General features: G+C 41.8%; 1 protein-coding gene across 1 annotated transcript; it reads left to right on the top strand.

Annotated features, from left to right (window-relative positions):
* The first annotated feature begins 775 nt into the window (after nucleotides 1–775).
* LOC122114988 (tripartite motif-containing protein 5-like) lies at nucleotides 776–21,381 on the top strand. The gene is made up of 8 exons (XM_042688265.1): nucleotides 776–919; nucleotides 9,101–9,577; nucleotides 10,528–10,623; nucleotides 11,146–11,376; nucleotides 16,599–16,621; nucleotides 19,204–19,304; nucleotides 19,560–19,586; nucleotides 19,830–21,381. Exons 2-8 carry the CDS (start codon nucleotides 9,161–9,163, stop codon nucleotides 20,444–20,446), a joined length of 1,512 nt encoding a protein of 503 aa, XP_042544199.1. The 5' UTR covers nucleotides 776–919; nucleotides 9,101–9,160; the 3' UTR covers nucleotides 20,447–21,381.
* Nucleotides 21,382–22,181: the final 800 nt, after the last annotated feature.

Below are 22,181 nucleotides of genomic sequence, written 5' to 3'. Positions count from 1 at the left end.
TACCACCATATAAAGCAACAAGAGCCCCTTAGAGTGACCTTCAGGTCAGGGCAGCTGCAGGACCCCTTATCTACTACTTGGGCAGCAGCCATAAATTCTAGTCTACCATGATGAAGTCCCTGGCCCACACATCCACGCTGGGGTCTTTGCCTCCTAGGCCCTTCTAGCCCCTCCTAAACCTCCTAGGTTATAGAAGTCACTTCAGACAATAGCTGGTGCTTCTTCTCACTTCTCCCTTGTGAGAAGGGGTTTTGCTGGCCCCTTTCCTGGCAATAAATCTTTCTTTGTTCTCGGTACCTGGATGTCTGCATGCTTTGCTGCCAAAGTCTAATAATCTTTCACTCAGGAAGATAGACTCCTTGCTCTTTGTGTTTTTCCAAGAAAACATTCCCAGCAAGATACAAAATACAGTGAAGGGAAGAGCAAAGTTAGGAATAGTAACTATGTATATTTTTATTTGGGTCCTGTGGGAGAGAAAGTCAGTAAGAGATTTTTCTGTTTCCAGCTTTCTAGCAGTTTAAGGGGAAGGTTTTACTCAACTGCTGAGCTTGCTGCCTCCTTCCTGTGAGTGTGGTCAAAAACAACAGACGTAGAGGTACCAAAGCTGGCTGGGAATGTCTTCTTAGTGGAGCCCACCTGTGCACTGAACCAGACATCAGCACCATAGAACTAGTCAAGTGCGGCATTCTGAGGCCCAGGGTAGACACAGCTCATTGGTCCACAGTTTCTCTTCCTCTTCCTTCCCCGCCCTCCTGGGTGGAGTTTAGGTGTGCAGTGCTGGGGGATCACTAGGGACGCTGGCTTCCTAGCATGCCTTTTCCCTCCTCTCCATCCATCTCCCTTGGCTTCCGAAAGCGCACTGAACAGTTGAAGCAGGACAGAGTTTGGGAACCTGGAGAAGAAAGGCACTGAAGTTTGGGTGAGTTTAATTATTTGTCAGGCCAGCTGCTCTGAAGGAAGAGGGAGCCCAGCCCACAGACTTCCTGCTGAGAGGCAGGCTGAGCAGTGCCTGTGGAGGGGAGGCCTAGGGAAGAGGATTAAAGGTGGCCAAAGGCTGCTTCCTAAAGGGACAGTTAAAAAAAAAAAAAAAAAAAAAAGCATATGCAGACCCACTTCACCAATCAAAATGAAGTTTGTGCAGATACAGACTAACAATCCTAGCAGAGACTAGACAGAGGAAAGGAGAGAGAACAGTAAAACATAAAAGAGAAAATATTCTCTTAATGCCACTCAATCTATGTTAGTTTTCCATAGCGTTTGACCATAGCATTAAACTATTGGGAGAAGTCTTTTACTAAAAGGTTGGCTAGAGTTCAGGCTTTCTATAGTCCATCTGAAAATGGAAACTTCTTTAGTCTCTTGCAAAATTTTGGAAATTTCAATGTTATTCCAGAACTTACTGGGGACTCTTTGCTTCTCCATTCTGTATATTTTTAAATGTCTTAATTTCCATTTCCCCTATGTCTTAGTCTGTTTTCTATTGCTGTAATTGAAAGTCATATACTAGAAAATTCTAAAGGAGATAACTTTGTGTCTTATAGCTCTGAAGCTGGGAGCCAAAGCAGAGAACCTGCATCTGGGAAAGGCTTTCTTGCTAATGGTTCCCTCAGTAGAGAAGCAAAGTGGTATAAGGCATTCCATGGTGAAACCAGAACAAGCCTGTCAAAGAGAGCTTACACTTATAACAAAACCATTCCTGTGATAACCCATTCATCTAATTACCCAGGAATGGATTAATCCATTCACAAGAGCAGAACCTTCATGATCCAATTACCAGCTCTGATCTCGCTTCTCAAATACCATTAACATCTGTCTTAGGGGATTAAATTTCTAGTACATGAAATTCAGTGTTAGAACACTTGCGTGGCACATATCAGGTCCTGAGATTGATACTCAGAACCATTAAAAGGAAAAAAAGTGTACGTACCAAAGCCAAGGACAGAGCCCCAGATTATCTTGTGAACAGACATTACATGCAGTAATGGGCTGGTAAGCTGGTTCTAGGTAAGTACATGGGAACCCTGATTTGTAGTACTTGCCAATTTACCTAGTATAAATGCATTCACTCTGGAAGATTCCAAGCTCTCACAGCTATGCTTATGAAATCCTTGAGTATTTCTTACTTCTTATGAACTCTGCAAGTTTTTTCTTGCCTAGAATTTCTTAGGCCTGGAAGGCTTGTCTCCTGAAGCAGTTTTCACACTTGCATCATTTGGAGATTAAATAGAAAGATTCTCCAACTAAAGCCAGTTCTGATTTGTGTTCCATGAGGACAGATGTCTTTGTTTCGTTCACTGTTCTACTCCAGTACCCACCCAGAACAGTACGGAATACTCTTCGCAAATTTGTGGTGGTGGTGGTTCTGTGGATCTTCACTGGGTTTTGGTAAGGACAAACACCTTTGCCATGTGCTGAGCCTTCCTCTGCTGTCATATTAAAGCTGTGACACAGGCAACAGAAACTTTATTCAAGTCCTAACTTGTCCTCTAGTTTCCACTTTCCTTTTCAGGAAGACTCAGCCAAACTTCTAACATTTTACTTTGCTTCTTCAGTTTATCATTTTCTTCTTTATCATGTGTCAGCAGACACTGATGCACTGATAAGTGCTTTCCTCCACATTTCCCTTTGCTTGGAAGTCAAGATGAGACTCTCTACATTCTGTCTAGTGGGGTCTAGTCATCCACAGTGAGCAACTCAAATGATTTTTCTTTTGTCAGTCATGGGGTTTGAACTCTGGGCCTAGGCCCTGTCCTGAGCTCTTCAGCTAACACTCTACCACTTAAGCCACAGTGCCACTTATGGTTTTCTGGTGGTTAATTGGAGATAAGTTTCATGGATGTTCCTGCCTGGGCTGGCTTTGAACTCTGACCCTCAGATCTCAGCCTCCTGAGTAGCTAGGATCATGAATCACCAGTGCCTGGCCCAATAATGATGTTTTGAATCAGTTAAAAACATGTGCCTTTTATCTAGTATGTAAGTTTATCTTTTTGGGGGAGAGAAAGAGGGAACACAGAAATGGTGGGACAAAGGGTGAACAAATGCAGCAGTGACACTTACTAGACACCATGTTGAAAATGAGCAATATAACTTGTGGAGGGGGGGGGGTTGGGAGAGAAAAAGAACTGGAGAAAACAAGGGAAGCGGTGACATAGTTCAAAGAGAAATGTACTCATTACCTAACTTATGTAACTGTAACTCCTCTGTATACCACCCTTTACAATAAAAATAAATTTTAAAAAATGAAAAAAAAAAAAAAGTTACCTCCCCTTCCCTGATGCAGTCTGCCTCCTCATCTGTCATTTGAATTTGTTCCTTAGTAAAAGGTACCAGAGCAGTCTCTTTTCCAGAAACAGATCATCCCTTCCTGCAGCAAACCCAGGCCTAGCCAGGCCCAAAGGATCTTTGGAAAGGAATACATGAAACACAGCCTTATCTAGGAATTTATTACAGGTGGTGGTGTAGACCAATCTGTCAAATAAATAATCACTTAAATGAAATTCAGGGAAATTTCAAAATCAGAGGTTTTTAATTCCTGCTCAGTGTCAGTCCAGGTTTAAAAATCAGTTCTGTTTAAATTGCTAGAGGAATTGTTAAATGTTTCCCTGACCTTGTTCTTGTGAATATGTGCATCTCCCCCCAGAAAGCAAATGGTCCCCTAAGAGCAAAGCTGAAATCAGTGTCCTTCATGTAAGTGATGTGAAACTTAGATTTGTCTTTTAGGGATGTTGGGTAGCCTTTGTGGGAGGACCCACACTGCTCCCCATAAACAGCAAGAAAGAAGATGTAGTTTATGGTGAGAAGTAAGAAGGTGTGCAGTAGAAATTTTGTGATGGTTATGTGACTAGTCCATGCAGTCTAGTTATGGATGCTTGGACTTACTGTACCTAGGGTGTAGGTAAGTGAGTAACTTCAGTGCTGAGGACTTGGATAGCAAAGGTCTACTATCCATGTACTGCCTTTATGCTGTCTTGATTACTGATAACACGGAGGAGCTAGATAGACTTGTCTGCCTGCCTATCTGTCTATTCTAATCTATCTACCTCCTCGAGGCTTAAAGTCTAGGCCAAGCTTGTTTGCTCCGTTTTTGACTCACAACTGGCCCTATTGTGGTAGAGCTTTTTCTCCCATCTTTGCTGGTTAATTAGAGATAAAGTCTTGAAGATTTTTATGCCTGGGTGGGCTGGTTTCTGACTGTGATCCTCAGATGTCAGTTTACAGGCAGGATCAACCTGAGCCTGACTTGATACTCTGCTTTATAACCGAGTATAATAAAGCCCATGGCTGACTCTACCCCCACTGAATCTACTCCTCCAGCTTTTTGCTGGTTGTTTTGTAAGCAGAAACTCCCAAATTTTCTTGCCAGGACTGAATTCCAACCATGAACCTCTAGTCTCAGCCTTCTAACAATTCAGTCCCTTTATTTGATAGTGGGCCTGTTGAGGTTTTACTCTTCCTAGTTCTTTTTTTTTTTCCGCCAGTCTTGGGGCTTGAACTCAGGGCCTGGGCACTGTCCCTGAGCTTCTTTTGCTCTAGGCTAGCACTCTACCACTTGAATCACAGCACCACTTCTGACTTTTTCTGTGAATGTGGTACTGTAGAATCAAACCCAGGGCTTCATGCATGCGAAGCAAGCACTCTACCACTAAGCCACATTCCCAGTCCCCTAGTTCATTTTTTTAAATATGTATTTTAAAGGAATCTATCCATTTCCTCTATGTCCCTTATAATCCCTGTGTTTGCTTTTGAGTCGTCTCTTCCCTTCCCTTCTTCCTTCCTTCCTTTCTTCCTTCCTTTCTTTCTTTCCTTCTTTCTCTTTTCTACTTAAAAAATTGAGTTTTGCTTAAAAGGAAATTTTGTTGACTAAATTGTCCTATGATCTTTCTTTTGTCTGATTGAAGTCTTTTTATTTCCTTTTTCATTTTTATGTAAGGACTAGACTTTGTCTGGGGTTTTGCACTCTTACTTGGCTTTTTTCAGCTCACCTGGCATTCTACTATTTGAGTCACATCTCTAGCCCTATCTGATGTGTTTTTATTCTGGTTTTTGTCAGATTTTTCTTCTACTGATATTTGGTTCATCTTTTTTCTAGTTCATTTTACACAGGGGGTGCCATTTTTAATCCCCTTTCCAAAGACTTTCTCTCCTAACTTCTTTTTGCTTTATAATCAGTGTTTTAATTTGCATTTAAAACAATCCTTAGAAAACCTTTTAACTAAAGTTTCCCTTTAATACAGTGTAACAATCCTTTGAGACATTTGGTTACTCCAAAATCTGATGTCTTTCTTTGTAGTCTAAGCTTAAACCCACCCATTTACCTTATTTGTGGTTTAAGTTTAAACCCACCTATTTTTTTCTCACACTATATTGACAATTTTTTATCTTGAACATGTTCACACACACACACACACACACACACACACACACACACTTGTAAACAAAGATTTTAAAGCATGCAAAATTAAATATTGGCCACACATTTTCTGGAATTAAATATTTTACAGTTAACCAAGATCTGAGACAAAACTTTTTAACACATCACCTTAGCATCCCCCAGCCCCATTTTTCCAAGGCTTGCTTGTGTTAGCAAGGTACATTAGCTAGGTACGTTATCAATTGACCTTTGAATACCTTCAGTTGGAGGAAGGTTGGATGAGGGTCACTGAAGCTAAGTGTTTAGCCCACCAGGTTGCCTGCCTCTTGTCTTTTACTCAATATTGACTTGAGCACTTTACATACCAATTTACACTGAGCCCAAGATGAACCTAGGGTAAGACTGAAGCTGCCTATGCCCTGACTCCAACTGCCTTGCTGAGCAGGCTGCAGCTTCAGCCAGATGGCTAGAACTCTGACTTCCTCCCATAGAGACACCGAAAACAAGGATCCACATTACAAACTGGTACCAATCTTAAGAAAACAGAAGATAGGACAAAGACAGACAAAACTGAAGGCTGAGTTGGGGCCTAGTGGGCCCCCAGCTTAGCTGTAACCAGATCTCTCTACTGTATGAGAGCATACTGAGCAGGCCCTGACCCACACATCTCCCACCTCAGATCCTACAGAAACATCTACAGGATGAGAGTCTGCTGAGTGGGCCCTTCCCACTCAGCAACCTCAACAGCACCTATTCTCATGTACAATAGGGAAGAAGGTAGGTCTCCAGCATGCTCCCCTTACCATTCCATTTCCAGGCAGATCAATCCCCAGAAAACAGAGGCCAACTCTGGAGGTCTCCCAACTCCAAAAATATTTTTATGGCATATCTGGTGTCTATGAGCTGATTGTCATAGCAGCAGAAAGACCATGGATCCCTGAGACATCTCAAGGAGTGCCTCCCCTGTGGGGGTTCCCATTCTGTGGCAGCCAGCTTGCAGGGACCCAAGCATACTCTTCAGCACTGGGGATCTTGCTGATTGGGATCCTGGATGAGACTCCAAATGTAGGAGTCTTTATTGGAAAGCCAGTGATTACAAGTGGACTCTTGTCACAAAGCCCTGCAGCCCCATGAATACACTTAACACTGTTAGAAAGCAAAGCCAGGACCGTAGTAAAGCAAAGAAAAAAGAGCAGAAAAATAATACCAACAAACCAAATCAACTCCAATTGCAAGCTGAAGTGGGATGTCATGGTTATCACAGGAGAAACAGGAGACACTAGACTGAGGCATGGTGTAATGGCCCTTGAACTAGTCTGGGCCTAAATAGTGTCAGGGATGGGGGCAGGGTCACAAGAAATTCAAGAGTCTTACATGTTTAAAGCACAGGACTGACAAGTTCAGTAGCCTGCCCCTGCCTCTAGGAATTCAGGCACACCCAACACCTGGGAAGTGGGACTTTACCTTCCTCCACAATGAAGACCAGATGGTGCCAGTTAAACCCTATCAACCACCATATGGCCAAGATGGTACCAGTTATATCCAGCATCCCCCCTTTCCCCACTGGTTTTATGCACATGAAATCAAAGCACTGATTTCTCAGTGAGAGAGCTGTATTGGACTTTTAGGACCAGGAGCCTGACCAAGTTACTTTAACCAAAGTTTCAGGGACGGAGTTGACAGATGTGTGACACAAAAGTCTTAGTTTCAGCAGATCTGAAACTGGCCTTTCACCAGAAATCAGCCATGTGTGATGGAGCCAGGCAGGGGTCCCATCTACTTTCACCATGGTAGGGATGGTCAGAATGATGACATAGAGTCCCTTGCAGATGGCTGCCAGCTGTCCTTGATAAACTATTTAACATAAACAACCTCCATGTTGGAAAGGATGGGCTGGACCCAGGCTGGGAGCAGCAGTGTCTCCGGCAGCATCATTCAGGCCAATTGCACACCTCTTGCTGGGTTGCCTGCAGGTTAATCTAAGGCAGAGGCCTGGTTTTAATGAAATCTCCCAATATTTTCTTGGCTGCTTCCTGAGTACATAGGCATGGCAGGCTGGGGCCCCATTGTTTTTTCAGAACAGCTTCTTACTACAGAATTCCCTTTTGATACCTGCGATAATGTACCAGGGTGACCATTTTTTTAACCTAGACTTCCTCCAATAAGGCTAGGATTTGCTCACAGATAGAAGGCTTGGGCCTGTAACACTATTTTTCCATGCCTATTCCTCTAATTTATCCTGCCTCATCTTTCCAAAAATGACTTTGTTCCCTTGATCTTAAGGGGCAGTTGATGGGTGAAGATCTGTCTTCTATAACTTCTTCAAGCTGACTCAGGGGAACTGGCCCTACCTATTTTACCAAGGGGTTGCCAGGATCAGATGTCATTAGGAGTAGTGGGACACCATGCCTTGATTCTTGTGTTTCTTATCTCCTGGGAGACATGGCATTCCACTTCAGTTAAACAAGGATTTTGCTTGTCAGGGGGTAGGGGATACTCCTGCTGTGGTCCTGAGGCTTGAACTCAGATCAAGATCTTGGTGTTGTCCCTGAACTTTGCTCAAGGCTGATCTACTTCTTGAGCCACAGCTCCAGCTCCAGTCCCAGGTTTTGATTGGCTAGTTGGGTATAAGACAAATGGACTTTTCTTCAAACCTTTTTTTCCTTTTTTTTTTTTTTTGGTCAGTGTTGGGGGTCTGAACTCTGGGCCTAGGCTCTGTCCCTCAGCTCTTCAGCTGAAGACTAGCACTCTACCACTTGAGCCACAGCACTACTTCTGGCTTTTTCTGCTTATGTGGTGCTGAGGAATTGAACCCAGGGCTGTATGCATGTAAGGCAAGTACTCTACCACTCAGCTACCTTCCCAGCCCCTGGCTTCAAATCTTGATCCCCAAATTTCAACTTCTGAGTAGATAGAATATAGGCTTGAGCCACTGGTGCCTGACAATTTATTTTTTATTTTTTTGTCAGTCATGGGGGCTGAACTCTGGGCCTGGGCCCTGTCCCTCAGGTCTTCAGCTCAAGGCTAGTGCTCTACTACTTGAGTCACAGCACCATTTCTGGTTTTTTTTCTGCTTATGTGGTGCTGAGGAATCAAACCCAGGGCCTCATTCATGCGAGGCAAGAACTCTACCACTGAGCCAACTTCTCAGCCCTGACAATTTAATTATAAGGTCTATTTCTAATGTTTAGTAAAACTAAGGAAAAGGCAACCATTACATATAGGAAATTTATAATATGTATAGCATGAACTAGTAGTAAAGTATTTAAAATTATTAAAAGTGTTTAAAAATTTGTTTTACCATGTCACCAAACATTGTAAATGTTCTTTCTGTTTTCTTTTCCGTGTGTGTGTGTGTGTGTGTGTGTGTGTGTGTGTGTGTGTGTGTGTGTGTGTATGTGTGTGTGTGTCTATGTGTATGTGTGTGCTGATACTGGGGCTTGAAGTCAGGACCTTGCACTATTATTTGGCATTTTCACTTAAAGCTAATCCTCTACCACTTGAGCCATATATCTACTTCCAGCTTTCTGCCCATTCATTGGAAATAAAATATATCTCAGATTGTTGTACCTTGGCTAGCGTCAAACTATGATTCTCAGAATCTAGCCTCCTGTATAGATAATATCACAGCTCCTTTTTCTTCTGCTGCTTTCAATATTTTAGTTTTGACCCACCCATGATTGGCCTAACTTTCTAATTTTCTCCCTTATTGTCTTGCCAATCATGCAGGAATCTCAGCAGAAGGAATCTCAGAAGTCAAGAAAAACAGTGACAGAAAAATAGACATCAATGGCTTTAGCAGTCTTGACCAACATAAAGGAAGAGGTGACCTGCCCCATCTGTCTGGAGCTCATGATAGAACCCATGAGCACAGACTGTGGACACAGCTTCTGCCAAGCCTGTATCACATCAAATGATGATTCTACCATAGTCCCAAGAGGGGAGACCAACTGTCCTGTGTGTCGAATCCCTTACACCTTTGAGAACCTCCGGCCTAATAGGCATGTGGCCAACATAGTGCACAGTCTCAAGGAGGCTAGGTTGATCCTAGAGGAAGAGAATGTGCATCACTGTGCAGAGCATGGTGTAAAACTCCAACTCTTCTGTAAGGATGATGGGAAGGTGATTTGCTGGCTTTGTGAGAGATCTTTACAGCACCGTGGTCACCACACATACCTCTTAGAGGAGGTTGCCCAGGAATACCAGGTAAGAAATTGAAGATGAGAGAGGACAGAGCACAAAATAGTCCTGGAGGGAAATCTCCACTGAGCTGGCATTCATTGTAGTTTAAATACCTCACTATCCTAGAACTGCGAAGTGTGACTCATTTCTACTCTGTGGACTTTCTCAGGCCTAAAGGACATGTCTGTGCAATCCACTGACTTACAAGAAAATGAGCCTAAGTATAAACTCTTGATAGCAGCAAATATTTCTCTACTATATCCTCCATAGATGGAGAGTTGGTGACCAACTAAGTTCCTTTTAGTGGAGCAGCAAATGAAATGAATTGAGATGTAGATTATTTTCCCTGATGCAGGACCAGAATCCTCTTCTGTTACAAAAAGAATTCATTTATCCAGGTGCTAATAGCTCATGGCTACAAAATAGCTACTCAGGAGGCTGAGATGTGAGAATCATCATATCCATGATACTCTTAGTTCCATTGAATCAGCAAAAAGCTGGAAGTGAAGGTGTGACTCATGTGGTTAGAAGACCAGCTTTGAGCAGGGGGACCAGGGGGAAAGCTAAGCCAGAGCAAGAATCCCTGAGTTCAAACTCCTAGACTGGCACAAAACAAAACAATAACAACACAGAATCAGTCTAGCTGGGGGTGATTACTTGCCTGTAGCCTATGGAGACTGAAGCAGGAAGATTCAGAGTTTTAGGCCAGCCTGGGCTACAAAGAAAGGTTGAGGCCAACTGGGGGCTACCTAGTGAAACTGTCTCAAAACAAGCAAACAGAAAGGATCATTCTGTTGTTGGTAAGAGGATTGTTATTCATTACCTGAGACAGACTTAAAGAAGACTTTTGCCACCTCACTTTTTCTTCTTTAGGTAAACTCTAGTCTCTACCTGATTTCTTCCAGGTGATCCCTTATCTAGAAACCGAGAAAGTTCAAACAGTGACTCTACTGTGGTTCCTTTCTTGTTCACAGAACAAGCTCCTGGTAGCTGTGAAGAAGATGAAGAAGAAGAAGGAAGAATCTGAGAAGTGGAAAGCTGAACTCCAAGAAGAGAAAATTTTATGGAAGGCAGGAAAGACACTTCCTGAGGGAATTAGCCAAAAGTCTGGGTGGGACATTGGGGTGGAGCTCCCTTCCTCTCTATTCCCAGAGAGTTGATAAGGCCCAAAGTCATTTGATTAGTCTTCTTCTTCCTTTCCCATGTGGGGTGGGGGCTGCAGAGTGAGGAAGTAGAAATAAGTCCCTGGTTTTTGAGGGAGCTGGACACAAGGAAGACCTCTGGTGAGAATGGCTGCTTGATCCTGTGCTCCATTCCTATGACTGATATTTGGCAGGGGATTATGCCTCTGTCTTCAGTTCAGGAATGGAATAAGAGTAACACCTGTAGTTAGTTGAAAGAGTCTTGGACACAGGGTAACTCTGGGAGAGCTAAGTCACACCCAAGCTTCCCATTTATGTCTTAGATTTGGTAGGCCTTAATAATATTGATTGAAAGTTCCTGGTTTGAAACGTCACAAAGGGAAGCAATTCCCAGGGTGTCTCCAGCCTTAGCTGATAAACTGAGTGTCTCACTCTTTCTCTACCTTGAAGAAGCACATACAGGTCAAGAGAGAAAACGTTTGGGCAAAGTTTGAAAAACTGAGAGGCATCTTGGCTTCTGAGGAGGCAAAAGAGCTGCAAAGGCTGAAGGAAGATGATGAAAGTGTTTTGAATAGTCTGGAAAAGTCTGAAAATGAACTGGCCCAGAGAAATGAGTTGGTAACAGAGCTCATCTCAGAGCTAGAGCATCGGTTACATGGATCAAGGATGGAGATGCTGCAGGTAAGTCATTAAAATAGGCGGAGATTTGGGGGAAATATATAACTCATGCTTTATCTGTTGCTATATTTGTTCTAATGAAGACTGTAAGTTCTTGGGTCACTTTCAGATGTTATGGGAATAATGAATATACATTTCAAAAAAGAAAACAATCTCATGTTTAGTAATTTCTCAAGTTCAGGAAGAATGCTGAATCTTGGAAGATATATCCAGCAATAGGTTCTTGTTCTCTGTAATCTAGTATTAAGCATTTTTAAAACACTGTGTGTGTGTATGTACGTGTGCGTGTGTGCGCACGCTCGTGCATGCACACATGCGCTAGTACTGGGGCTTGAATTCAAGGGCTCTCCCTCTTGCTTTTCTCTTTTTTGGGGGGAGGGGGTCCTGTCATGGGGCTCGAACTCTGGGCTTGTGCACTGTCCCTGAGTTCTTCAGCTCAATGCTGATGCTCTACCACTGAAGCTACAACTTTACTTCTAGTTTGTTTGGAGTTTAGTGGAGATAGGAGTGTTATATAGACTTTTCTGCCCAGGTTAGCTTTGAACTGTGATCCTCAGATCTCAGCCTCTGAGAAGCTAGGATTATAGGCATTAGTGACTGGTACCCAGCTTTGCTCTTGCTTTGCTCTTCTTCACTCAAAGCTGGTACACTATCACTTGAGCCACCTTTCTACTTCTTACTTTTTTTCTGATTAATTGGAGAAAAGAGACTGTTGGATTCAATTGCCTACTTTTTTCTGATTAATTGGAGAAAAGAGACTGTTGGATTCAATTGCCCAGGCTGGCTCTGAACTTCAATCCTCAGTTTTCAGCCTCCTGAGTAGCTTGGATTATAGGCATGAACCTCAAGTCCCCTTTCATTATGAGTTGATTTGTAGACAGGTTATGAGACATTTTAACTTTTTCCTTTGTAGAATGTGTTGCCACTTTCCCCCTTCTTTCTTTTTTCCAAAAGTATTGTGAATGACTGGCATTATTTTTCCTCTAAATATACAGTATCACCAATTCATCAGTCTATGTTTTCTTTTTGGAAAGAGGTATAACTTTTAATTATTTTTACATGTATGACATTTATTTTGATTATCTTTCCTATGTCTGTTGTAGTCAATGTATGTCTGAATACAAACCTGTTAATGTCATTTAGTTGTTAAATATCTAAATTTAGTTAATCCTTTATTTCTATTACTATAAAGCCAGCTTGAAATCACTACTCAAAAGTGTTTATATTTATCACATACAACCTGTTATTTTGAAATATGCACACATTGTGAAATGGGTAAATTAGTCTAATTAACATGTATTACCTCACTTACCTTGCTAACATCTGTCTTTTTCTTTTATGATAATAGCTATACCATGAAATGTGAAGTTAAATCTCCATAATAGTTGAAATTTAGTTACTTTATACTTTACTAACCAATCACTGTGGGCCTTTAATAAAAAATATGTCTGCAGGCTATTTTGTATTTCTTCCTCTTTTTCTTTTCTTCCTCCTCCTCCTCCTCCTCCTCCTTCTTCTTCTTTCCCTCTGCCTCTTCTTCTTTTGCCATTCTTCCTCCTCCTCTTTCTTCCTCTTTCTCTGCCTCCTCCTTCTTCTTTTTCTTCTGTCCTCCTTCTCCTCTTCTTCTTCTTTATTTTTTTTCAGTCATGGGCTTGAACTCCGGGCCTGGGCACTATCCCTCAGCTCTTCAGCTCAAGGCTAGTGCTCTACCACTTGAGTCACAGCACCACTTCTGGCTTTTTCTGCTTATGTGGTGCTGAGGAATTGAACCCAGGGCCTCATGCATGCAAGGGAAGCACTCTACCACTGAGCCACCTTCCCAGCCCCATTCTCCTTTTCCTCCTCCTCCTCCTCCTCTTACATCTCATTCTACTTCTTCTTGAGTGGAGGAGGGGTATTAAGAGTTTATACTCAGTGGTAGAGTGCTTGCCTCACATGCATGTGGCCCTGGATTCAATTCCTCAGCACCACATAAGCAAAAAGAAAAAAGCCGGAAGTGGCGCTGTGGCTCAAGTGGTAGAGTGCTAGCCTTGAGCTGAAGAGCTGAGGGGCAGCGCCCAGGCCCAGAGTTCAGGCCCCACGACCGGACCCCCCCCCCCCCAAAAAAAAGGGTTTATGCTCAGCCTTGCACTTGGAGTCAGGGCTGTCCCACCTCAGTCACGCTCTTTTCTCCTGTAGCTATTTTTCTGGTAGGGTCTTTTCTTTTCCCCCAGGGTCATACTCAAGTCATTATCTTCTTACTTCAGGGTAATTCTACCCCTAGCCCTCTTCATAGGTGATACCACAGGTGCATACCACCATACCTAGCCTTTTTGTTTAGATGAGGTCTGCATCCCAACCATCAAGATCCTCTTAATTTGTACCTCTTGAATAACTAGAATTAAAGGTTAAACACAAAGTCTTGTTTGTGTTTCTTCTTTTAAGAAAATTCCACTGAAGGGCTGGGAAGGTGGCTCAGTGGTAGAGCGCTTGCCTTGCATGCCAGAGGCCCTGGGTTCGATTACTCAGTACCACACAAGCAAAAAGAAAAAAGCTGGAAGTGGCGTTGTGGCTCAAGTGGTAGAGCGCTAGCCTTGAGCTGAAGAGCTGAGGGACAGTGCCCAGGCCCAGAGTTCAGACCCCACAACCGGACCCAAAAAAAAAAAAAAAAAAAAAAAAAAAAAGAAAATTCCACTGAGGTCCTTTATCCGTTTTATGACAGGCAAATGCCTTTCAAGACCATAGTTTTTCCTAAAAATTGGAAAAGACTTTTTTTTCTTCTTTTTTTTTGTCAGTTGTGGGGCTTGAAATCTAAGCTTGGAAGCTGTCCCTCACTCAGCTCTTCAGCTCAAGGCTAGCGCTCTACCACTTGAGCCACAGCACCACTTCCAGTTTTTTGGTGGTTAATTGGAGATAAGAGTCTCACAGCCTTTCCTGCCTGGGCTGGATTTGAATCACAATCCTCAGATCTCAGCTTCCTGAGTAGCTAGGATTATAGGCATGAGCCACTGGCACCTGGCTCTAGAATTTCTCCATTCTGATAGGTATTTATCAGGAAAGCCACATGTCCTTCATTTATTAGGAATACTCAATATAGACAAAAAGAAATGCAATTTAGAAAAGGACATAGAAGAGATCCTAAGGATAAATTTAACCTTCCAAATTTGGCTATGATTGAAGTTGTATTTCCATCCCCCCAGTTTTATTTTGTTAGTTGTGGACCTTGAACTCAAGGCGTAGGTGCAGTCAATGAGCTTTTCTACTCAATGCCAGTGTTCATTACATTAAGCAACAGCTCTACTTCTGCTTTTCTAGTGGTTAATTGGCGACAAGATTCTCACAGACTTTCCTGCCCATGCTGACATTGAAACTTCATCCTTAGATCTCAGCCTCCTAAGTAGCTAGGATTGCAGGCGTGAGCCACCAGTGCCCAGTCCAGAATTCTTTTTGTTGTTGTTGTTGTTGGTTGTGGGGCTTGAACTCTGGGCCTGGGCTCTGTCCTTCAGCTCTTTAGCTCAGACTAGCACTCTACCACTTGAGCACAGCACCGCTTTTGGTTTTCTAAGTGTTTTATTGGAGATAAGAGTCTCACAGACTTTCCTGCCCTGGCTGGCTTTGAACTTGGCTTTGAACCATGATCCTCAGATCTCAGCCTCCTGAGTAGCTAAGATTATAGGCATGAGTCACTAGCACCTGGCCCAAAATTCTTTGAAGCATTGAATTCAGTTTTGTCTATTTTTTGTTATATGCAACACAAAAATGCAACTATAAAAATTAAAACTTGGGGGCTGAGAAATTGGCTCAGTGCTAGAGTGCTTGCCTTGCATGCATGAGGCTCTGGGTTCGATTCCTCAGTACCACATAAACAGAAAAAAGCCAGAAGTGGCACTGTGGCTCAAGTGGTAGGGCACTAGCCTTGAGTTGAAGAGCTGAGGGACAGTGCCCAGGCCCAGAGTTCAGGCCCCACGACTGACACAGAAAAAAAAAAAAATAGAACTTGGCTGGGAATGTGGCTTAGTGGTAGAGTGCTTGCCTAGCATGCATTAAGCCCTGGGTTCCATTCCTCAGTACCACATAATCAGAGAAAGCCAGAAGTGGTTCTATGACTCAAGTGGTAGAGTGCTAGCTTTGATCAAAAGCTCAGGGATAGTGTCTAGGCCCTGAGTTCAAGCCCCAGGACTGGCAAAAGAAAGAAAAGAAAAAAATCAAAGCATGTGTGTGTTTGTGCACACACATGTATGCACATGTAGTGCAAACCAGATATTGACCTAGTTTTTTTTTATTTAAAAAACCAAACACATAGTCATTTATCTGATCAAGTAAATAAGATGATAGTTGTGATGGTTAGACAAAAAAAAAATAGAAAGAGTAGATGGCTGGAAAAAAATAAGGAAACAGCTGGGCGTCAGTAGCTCATGCCTGTAATCCTAGCTACTCAAGAGGCTGAGATCTGAGGATCACAGCTCAAAGCCAGTCCAGGCAGGAAAGTCATGAGACTCTTATCTCCAATAAACCACTAGAAAACTGGAAGTGGCACTGTGGCTCAAGTGGTAGAGCACTTGCCTTGAGCTGAAGAGCGCAGGGACAGCGTCCAAGCCCTGAGTTCAAGCCCCATGACCAACAACAAAAAAAAGGAAACAAACTAAATCAGGCTGGTAGAGACTGGAGTTCAGGAATAATATAATTTTTACAAAAATGGTTGAGTTATATTGGCCACATAATGAGAATGGGGTATATAAGAGATAAGAAAGCCAGACATGGTGGTAAATGCCTAAAATTCTAGCAGTGGAGATGTAGAGGCAAGAGGTTAGATTAACTAAAGGAAGTCAGTTTGGTTGGTGTTAAATTATCAGACACCTAGAGTTTATGATATTTGTGGTGATTTCATTATGAAATATATGAAACTTTGTTTAAGTGAAAACTCAATAAAATAAATTTCTCAAAGAATTTCATATATATGTGCATTGGGTCAATTATAGAAGAGACACAATTCATCTTTGATTCACTAAGGCCTACTGATACTAGGCAGACTACAATGTGTCAGGTGTTTAGCTGTGTATAGTATGGTATAATTGAAACCATCACAGATAAGCTATGGGATAACTATCTTTAGACGGTAGTCTTTACGTTTTTGTAAAAAATCATATCTAATACCAGAACAGTAAGGGCTAGTGAGAACTTGATGAAGCTTGATAAGATGGGAAAATTGAATATTTCTTAAATCATGTTCTCTACTTTCTCCCTAGGACGTTAATGAAATCACAAAAAGGTATGTGTGCGATACCAGGATGGTCCTTTGTTTGGTGAGACAAGATTTATAGCTACTAGAATGATCTAACGGTCAATTAGAATATAACATCTTCCAGGCAAATTTGCTTACAATACTGTCTCTAAGTACTGGTTGCAAATCAAGATTTGGGTGCTTTTTGACTATTGAGGGATAAATTAGATCCTCTGGTAAGGAATCTGGGTTGAGAGGAATTAGAATGTGGGTCAGGAGTGGTATTGAGGATAAGGTGAGACAGTAGCAGACCCTACTGTAAACATAATCATTTGCGACGGACCAGCTCGGTCGGAGCACTGGGACCGACGGGACAGAAGTCTCGGGATAGGTGGGCAAGGAGTGGGCTAAGTGACAGACACAGACTCAAAAGAGTTGCGTCTGAGTGTGTCTTTATTGAGGAGAATTAACATTTTTATACAATGTGTGATTACGACATTGATTCTTTGTTTATTTAAGCACGTAATCAGTTTTTAAGAAAAGCAAAGCATTAATGGGTTACATGAAAATTGATGACTATTCCACCAACTGTTTAAGCTAAGTGGTGCGAAACAAGTCTAGCATATAGTTTAGTAGAATGCGTCATCTATTCAGCCTTTTTATGTTTAATAATTTACAAACCTAAGACAGGGCTGTACTTATATTGTACTCTTTTTATTTTTTCCATACATTTTTAAGTCCCTTTGAAACCATCCTAAAAACCACTCCCAGGTTGGTTGACTCAGGCATTCTCCGTTTTCTATGATTTTGATCCCAATATTTTTTCACATGAATTTCTAATTGTTATTTTAAACTATCTTGTTGTTGTTTTGATAATAAATACCACAATGGTCTAGATCTACCTAATCTTTGCATAAAAATCTAATGAATACCAAGATACTCTTTTTCCTTTTACATTAATCCATCTATGTCCATCTTTATAAACGCCTGTATAAGGCAATGGTTCATTGGTCAGCTCAGGAAATGTGATGCCACTAACTTTATATTTTGTGGGAAACTACTATCTATTCCCTATAACATAAGCTGGACCAAACTTAGTCATAACGGTTGGGGGAATCTTTCTTTTCCTTTTATTATCAGGGGTCCCTTTTTCTAGAACTCTCTGTGCTCCGGGGATAACTCCTTCTGGTTTAGTTTAAATCATTAATTCTGCCCGTTGCAACATATCTGGAAATTTCAAATTTCTATATTTACTATGAGTGAGCCACAAAACTGCTTTCAAAAATGGAGGGGCATCTGGGGGCATCTAGTCTGTTTACATCTAGTCTTTTGTTTTTGTTCTTCATTATTAGAAGAAGGCGTAGTTACTGGACTGGAAAGGAACATTGTGCCTTTTCCATGGACCAAGAAGAGAACAATAAGGATAAAAATAGAGGCAGTAAAGGTGCAGCCAAGTATATAGGAAGCCTTGAAGCAGCACCCTCTTCCTGCAGGCATGCTTCCTTGAAGCTTATGCTTTGCCTGGCCTGATCTCTCACACAGACTCCACAGGAGGTGGCGTGGCAATCATTTATTCATCTTATGTGCCTATATTAGCCCTGGTCCTAGATCTGACAGATGCTTTGTTTAGTTTACATGGAACAAATCTTTGTTTTGTACCTAGAATTGTCCACTGCCAAACTTCCAATATGTTTGTATATTTCTCCTGAAAACCAATGACTAGTTACATATTTGTTCTCTTGACCTGTAGGAACAGAGTTTGGGCTCTGGTGCAAATGGTCCATTGGGCTCACAGACTTTAGACAAATGATGGAAGGTGTCCCTGTTAAGGATGCACAGCCACCTGGCAGCATCACCGTCTCTCCTTAGTCGTAGATTTCAGAGCAGCATTGTTTCTATGGTTGTTTTTTGTGGGTTTTTTTTTGTCGATCGTGGGCCTTGAACTCTGGGCCTGGGTGCTGGCCCTGAGCTCTTCAACTCAAGGCTTAGTACTCTACCACTTGAACCACAGTGCCACTTCTGGCTTTTTCTGCTTGTATGGTGCTGAGGAATCGAACCCAGGGCCTCATGCATGCGAGGCAAGCGCTCTACCACTGAGCCACCTTCCCAGCCCTGCTTCTGTGTTTCTGAACCCTCCTTTTCCAAATGTTTGTAATTTCTCCCAGAGAACCTGAAGGCTAAACTATTCTCTCCGAGATCCTCTGTAATGACAACTGGCTTTGAAGTTCTTGGGTTTCTCCACATGTGATTTTTACACCTCCTATGCCTGGAATATCCAGGAAGATCCAGGTTTTGCCAACATATTTTCTGCCTATTTTCCTAGGAACCAAGATTCATGGCAGTATGTATTTTTTTCTCCTAGGTATCCAAGTTTTGTTGTGATTTAAAAACCATGAGTGGGGCTGGTAAAGTAGCTTCAGGAAGTTTAATGTCTTCCCTATGTCCCACAGAAAGTACGCAGGAAGGTGAACATGAGTGATTTATTATGACTTCACCCATAGTCTATCCTTTCTTTTCTCAGGACCCCAAGGTAGGTACATATAAGTGTCAGAAGGGTGAAACAACAGGTAGTTGGTGGCAATGAAGGTTATAAAGTCTGAGGTGTGGAAATTCATTCTTTTCATCCGTAGATGTGATATCTTGACAATGGAGAAGCCAATAACTTTCCCCAAGGAAGAACGGAGATTGTACCAAGCTCCCGACCTGACAGGAATGCTGCAAGAGTTTCAAGGTGAGGATAGCTGGGTGAGAGTCAGATTGTGGGAGTCTAGCTGTGGTGGGGGCTAAATGAGGAACAGTATGTGGCGTATGGATATGGAGGGTGGATGCTGTGTTGATGATGTGATCACATGTCATGGGGAAATGCCATTCACCCACTGACCATGTCACCACCCTGTCTCAGTTCCTCTCCTTCCCTCTGGGCAAGAAATGGATTCCAGAAGACTCTTTTCCTTACATTTAATAGTGTAAATTCTTGTCATTTCAGAGCTGACAGATGCCCACCGTTATTGGGGTAAGGAGCAAAGTGTGTTACCATCTATCAGAATTTGTTTTTCTGCTAGGTCTCATATTTTCAGACTCATATTTCTGTTGACTATATATGAAGAGAAGCTTTTGTTGTGGTCCACCTTTCCTTCTAACTTCAAAGTGCTTCCCGGTTCTCTGTTACATTCTTGTTATGAGTCTGCTTATAACATCATAAAAAAAAGCTACATTCTATCTCTCACTCAAACCTGTCATTTTTTTTTTTCTACAGTTCATGTGACAATAAATGAGAACAATCATCGGGAAATGGTCATTTCTAAAGATCAGAGACAGATAAGATATAAAGAGCACTATTATTTTTCAGACTCACGAGGTTTCCACGTAGGTCAACTTTACTCACCTGGGGCCCTGGGGCTCCCTTTGATCACATCAGGGAAACATTACTGGGAAGTAGATTTGTCTAAGAAAGCATCCTGGCTCCTGGGGTTAAGTGATGGAAGACACTTTACTGGGCCTAATAAATCATCCTGCTGCATGGGGTTACAAAGTGTCCAATACTTCTCTTCCGTGGCAAAATTTAACGTTGAGAAAGAAAAACATTATCAACGCAAAAATGGCTACTGGATTATTGGGATGGAAAACAAATATGAATATATGGCTTTTGAGCCAAGTCCTACTACCTATAATTCCTTGACCTCGAAGTTCTTCCCACCTACTCCTTTGAAGCGTGTTGGGGTTTTTCTAGACTATGAGGCTGGCACGGTCTCATTTTATAATGTTACATACCACGGGCTTCTAATCTATAAATTCACTAAGTGTTGCTTTACCACTGAAGTCTTTCCATATTTCAACCCTTTACAATGTTCAGAACCCATGATGCTATGCTGATCAAACTCTGTGCATGGCCCCTGGCCCTCTTGTGTGTTTTATGCATCTGAGCCCTTAGGTACACTTGAACCATCTTTTTCTCCCAACTCCAGTCTATTTGATTCAAAGTCCTTCACTCATAAATGGTATGTACATCTTTCCTTGTGCTATATTCTTCCTGATATCTTGCTTGCTTGCAAGACAGTCTTATGCCTTATTGCTCCTAATAGTCCCAAGGAGAAATGACTGAATTCTCATTCAGGAAGAGCTGTATTGACGGAATACCCCTTCCAACTCTGTACAGCCCCTTTTCTCTCTGCTACTGACAGAAGATGAATTGTTTCTGCTTTTGCAGACTATGTATAGGAGTCACTCCCTAAGGAGTAAGCCCTTAGCAGTGTCTTAGCTTTACCCTGGTACTTCTTATTAATCAAGGAGCTAAGAAGAAAGTGTCAAAATAGGCAGCTGGGATTAATTTAGTCAAATCTCATATTTAGGCCAAAGTTACTGCCATCAAGAATTGTCCAGATCTGATAAGTACCTGGCTCATTTTTTTTCTTTTCTACATTTAGACTTTTTTGTAATCCTAATATGGCACGTATTGATCCCTATCAACTAAACTACATTGTATTGTATTCAGATGACCATTTGTATAAAAAAATACTGATAGCAGTAATGATGAAAAAGATTAATTTATGCAGTATGGTAAAAATTTTAAAAAAGAGAATGTTCTCAGTAACATGTTTTGTCTGGCATAGAAGGAAGTAACTCAAATATGATGTCTATTAATTTTTGTCTTTTGTTCACTTTCATTAAGCGAAACATTAAAAATGTCTAACAGTTCATTTCCAAGATTATTACTTCATTTGTTTTGCAATAGAAAAATGAAGTCACTGTTTTTCTTTTGTTTTCAACTAATTGTAAATAAATCATTTAGTAAAATTCTTGCTCTTAAATTCAGAGATGTCCAGGATTTTTTTTTTTTTTGGTGAGAGTTCTGTAACAATGCCATCTCATTGGAAAATTTTATATTTCTATAATGTGCATTGTGCACAGTGGTACAGCTAGAATCATAAGTACATTTTTGGGATTTCTCTGCAGTCATATTGTGCTGGTTAGCTTTAGGCTCCTGGAATAAAAGCACAAGGTAGTTGACAAGTGCAGAAGAAAAAGTCTGCTGTTTTCCTTTAGTATAATAGATAAGGGGCTGGAATTCTTTTTCTTTTTTTTTTTTTTTTGTCTGTTGTGGGTTCTGAACTCTGGGCCTGGTGCTGTCCCTCAGCTCTTCAGCTTAAGGCTAGTGCTCTACCAATTGAGCCATGGCGCCACTTCCGGTTTTTTTCTTTTTGCTGATGTGGTGCTAAGGAATTGAACTCAGGGCTTCATGCATGCAAGGCAAGCACTCTACCACTGAGCCACCTTCCCAGCCCTGGAATTCTTTTTTGACATATTTGTTTCCAGTTCTATTTTTTTTTTTGTCTGTTGTGGGTCCTGAAATCTGGGTCTGGGCACTGTCCCTCAGCTCTTCAGCTCAAGGTTAGCGCTCTACCACTTGAGCCACAGAGCCATTTGCACCTTTTTCTGCTTATGTGGTGCTGAGGAATCCTCCCAGGGCCTCATGCATGCAAGGCAAGCGCTGTACCACTGAGCCACCTTCCCAGCCCTGGAATTCTTTTTTGACATGTTTCCAGTTCTATTTTTTATTATTATTATTATTATTATTATTTTTTGTGGTTGTGGGGCCGGAACTCTGGTT

Source organism: Dipodomys spectabilis, unplaced genomic scaffold (genome assembly GCF_019054845.1).
Source record: "Dipodomys spectabilis isolate Male_0828 unplaced genomic scaffold, ASM1905484v1 ptg000003l, whole genome shotgun sequence".
NCBI lineage: Eukaryota > Metazoa > Chordata > Mammalia > Rodentia > Heteromyidae > Dipodomys > Dipodomys spectabilis.
The sequence above is the reverse complement of the archived record's forward strand: the minus strand, read 5'-3'. Positions and strand labels throughout refer to the sequence as shown.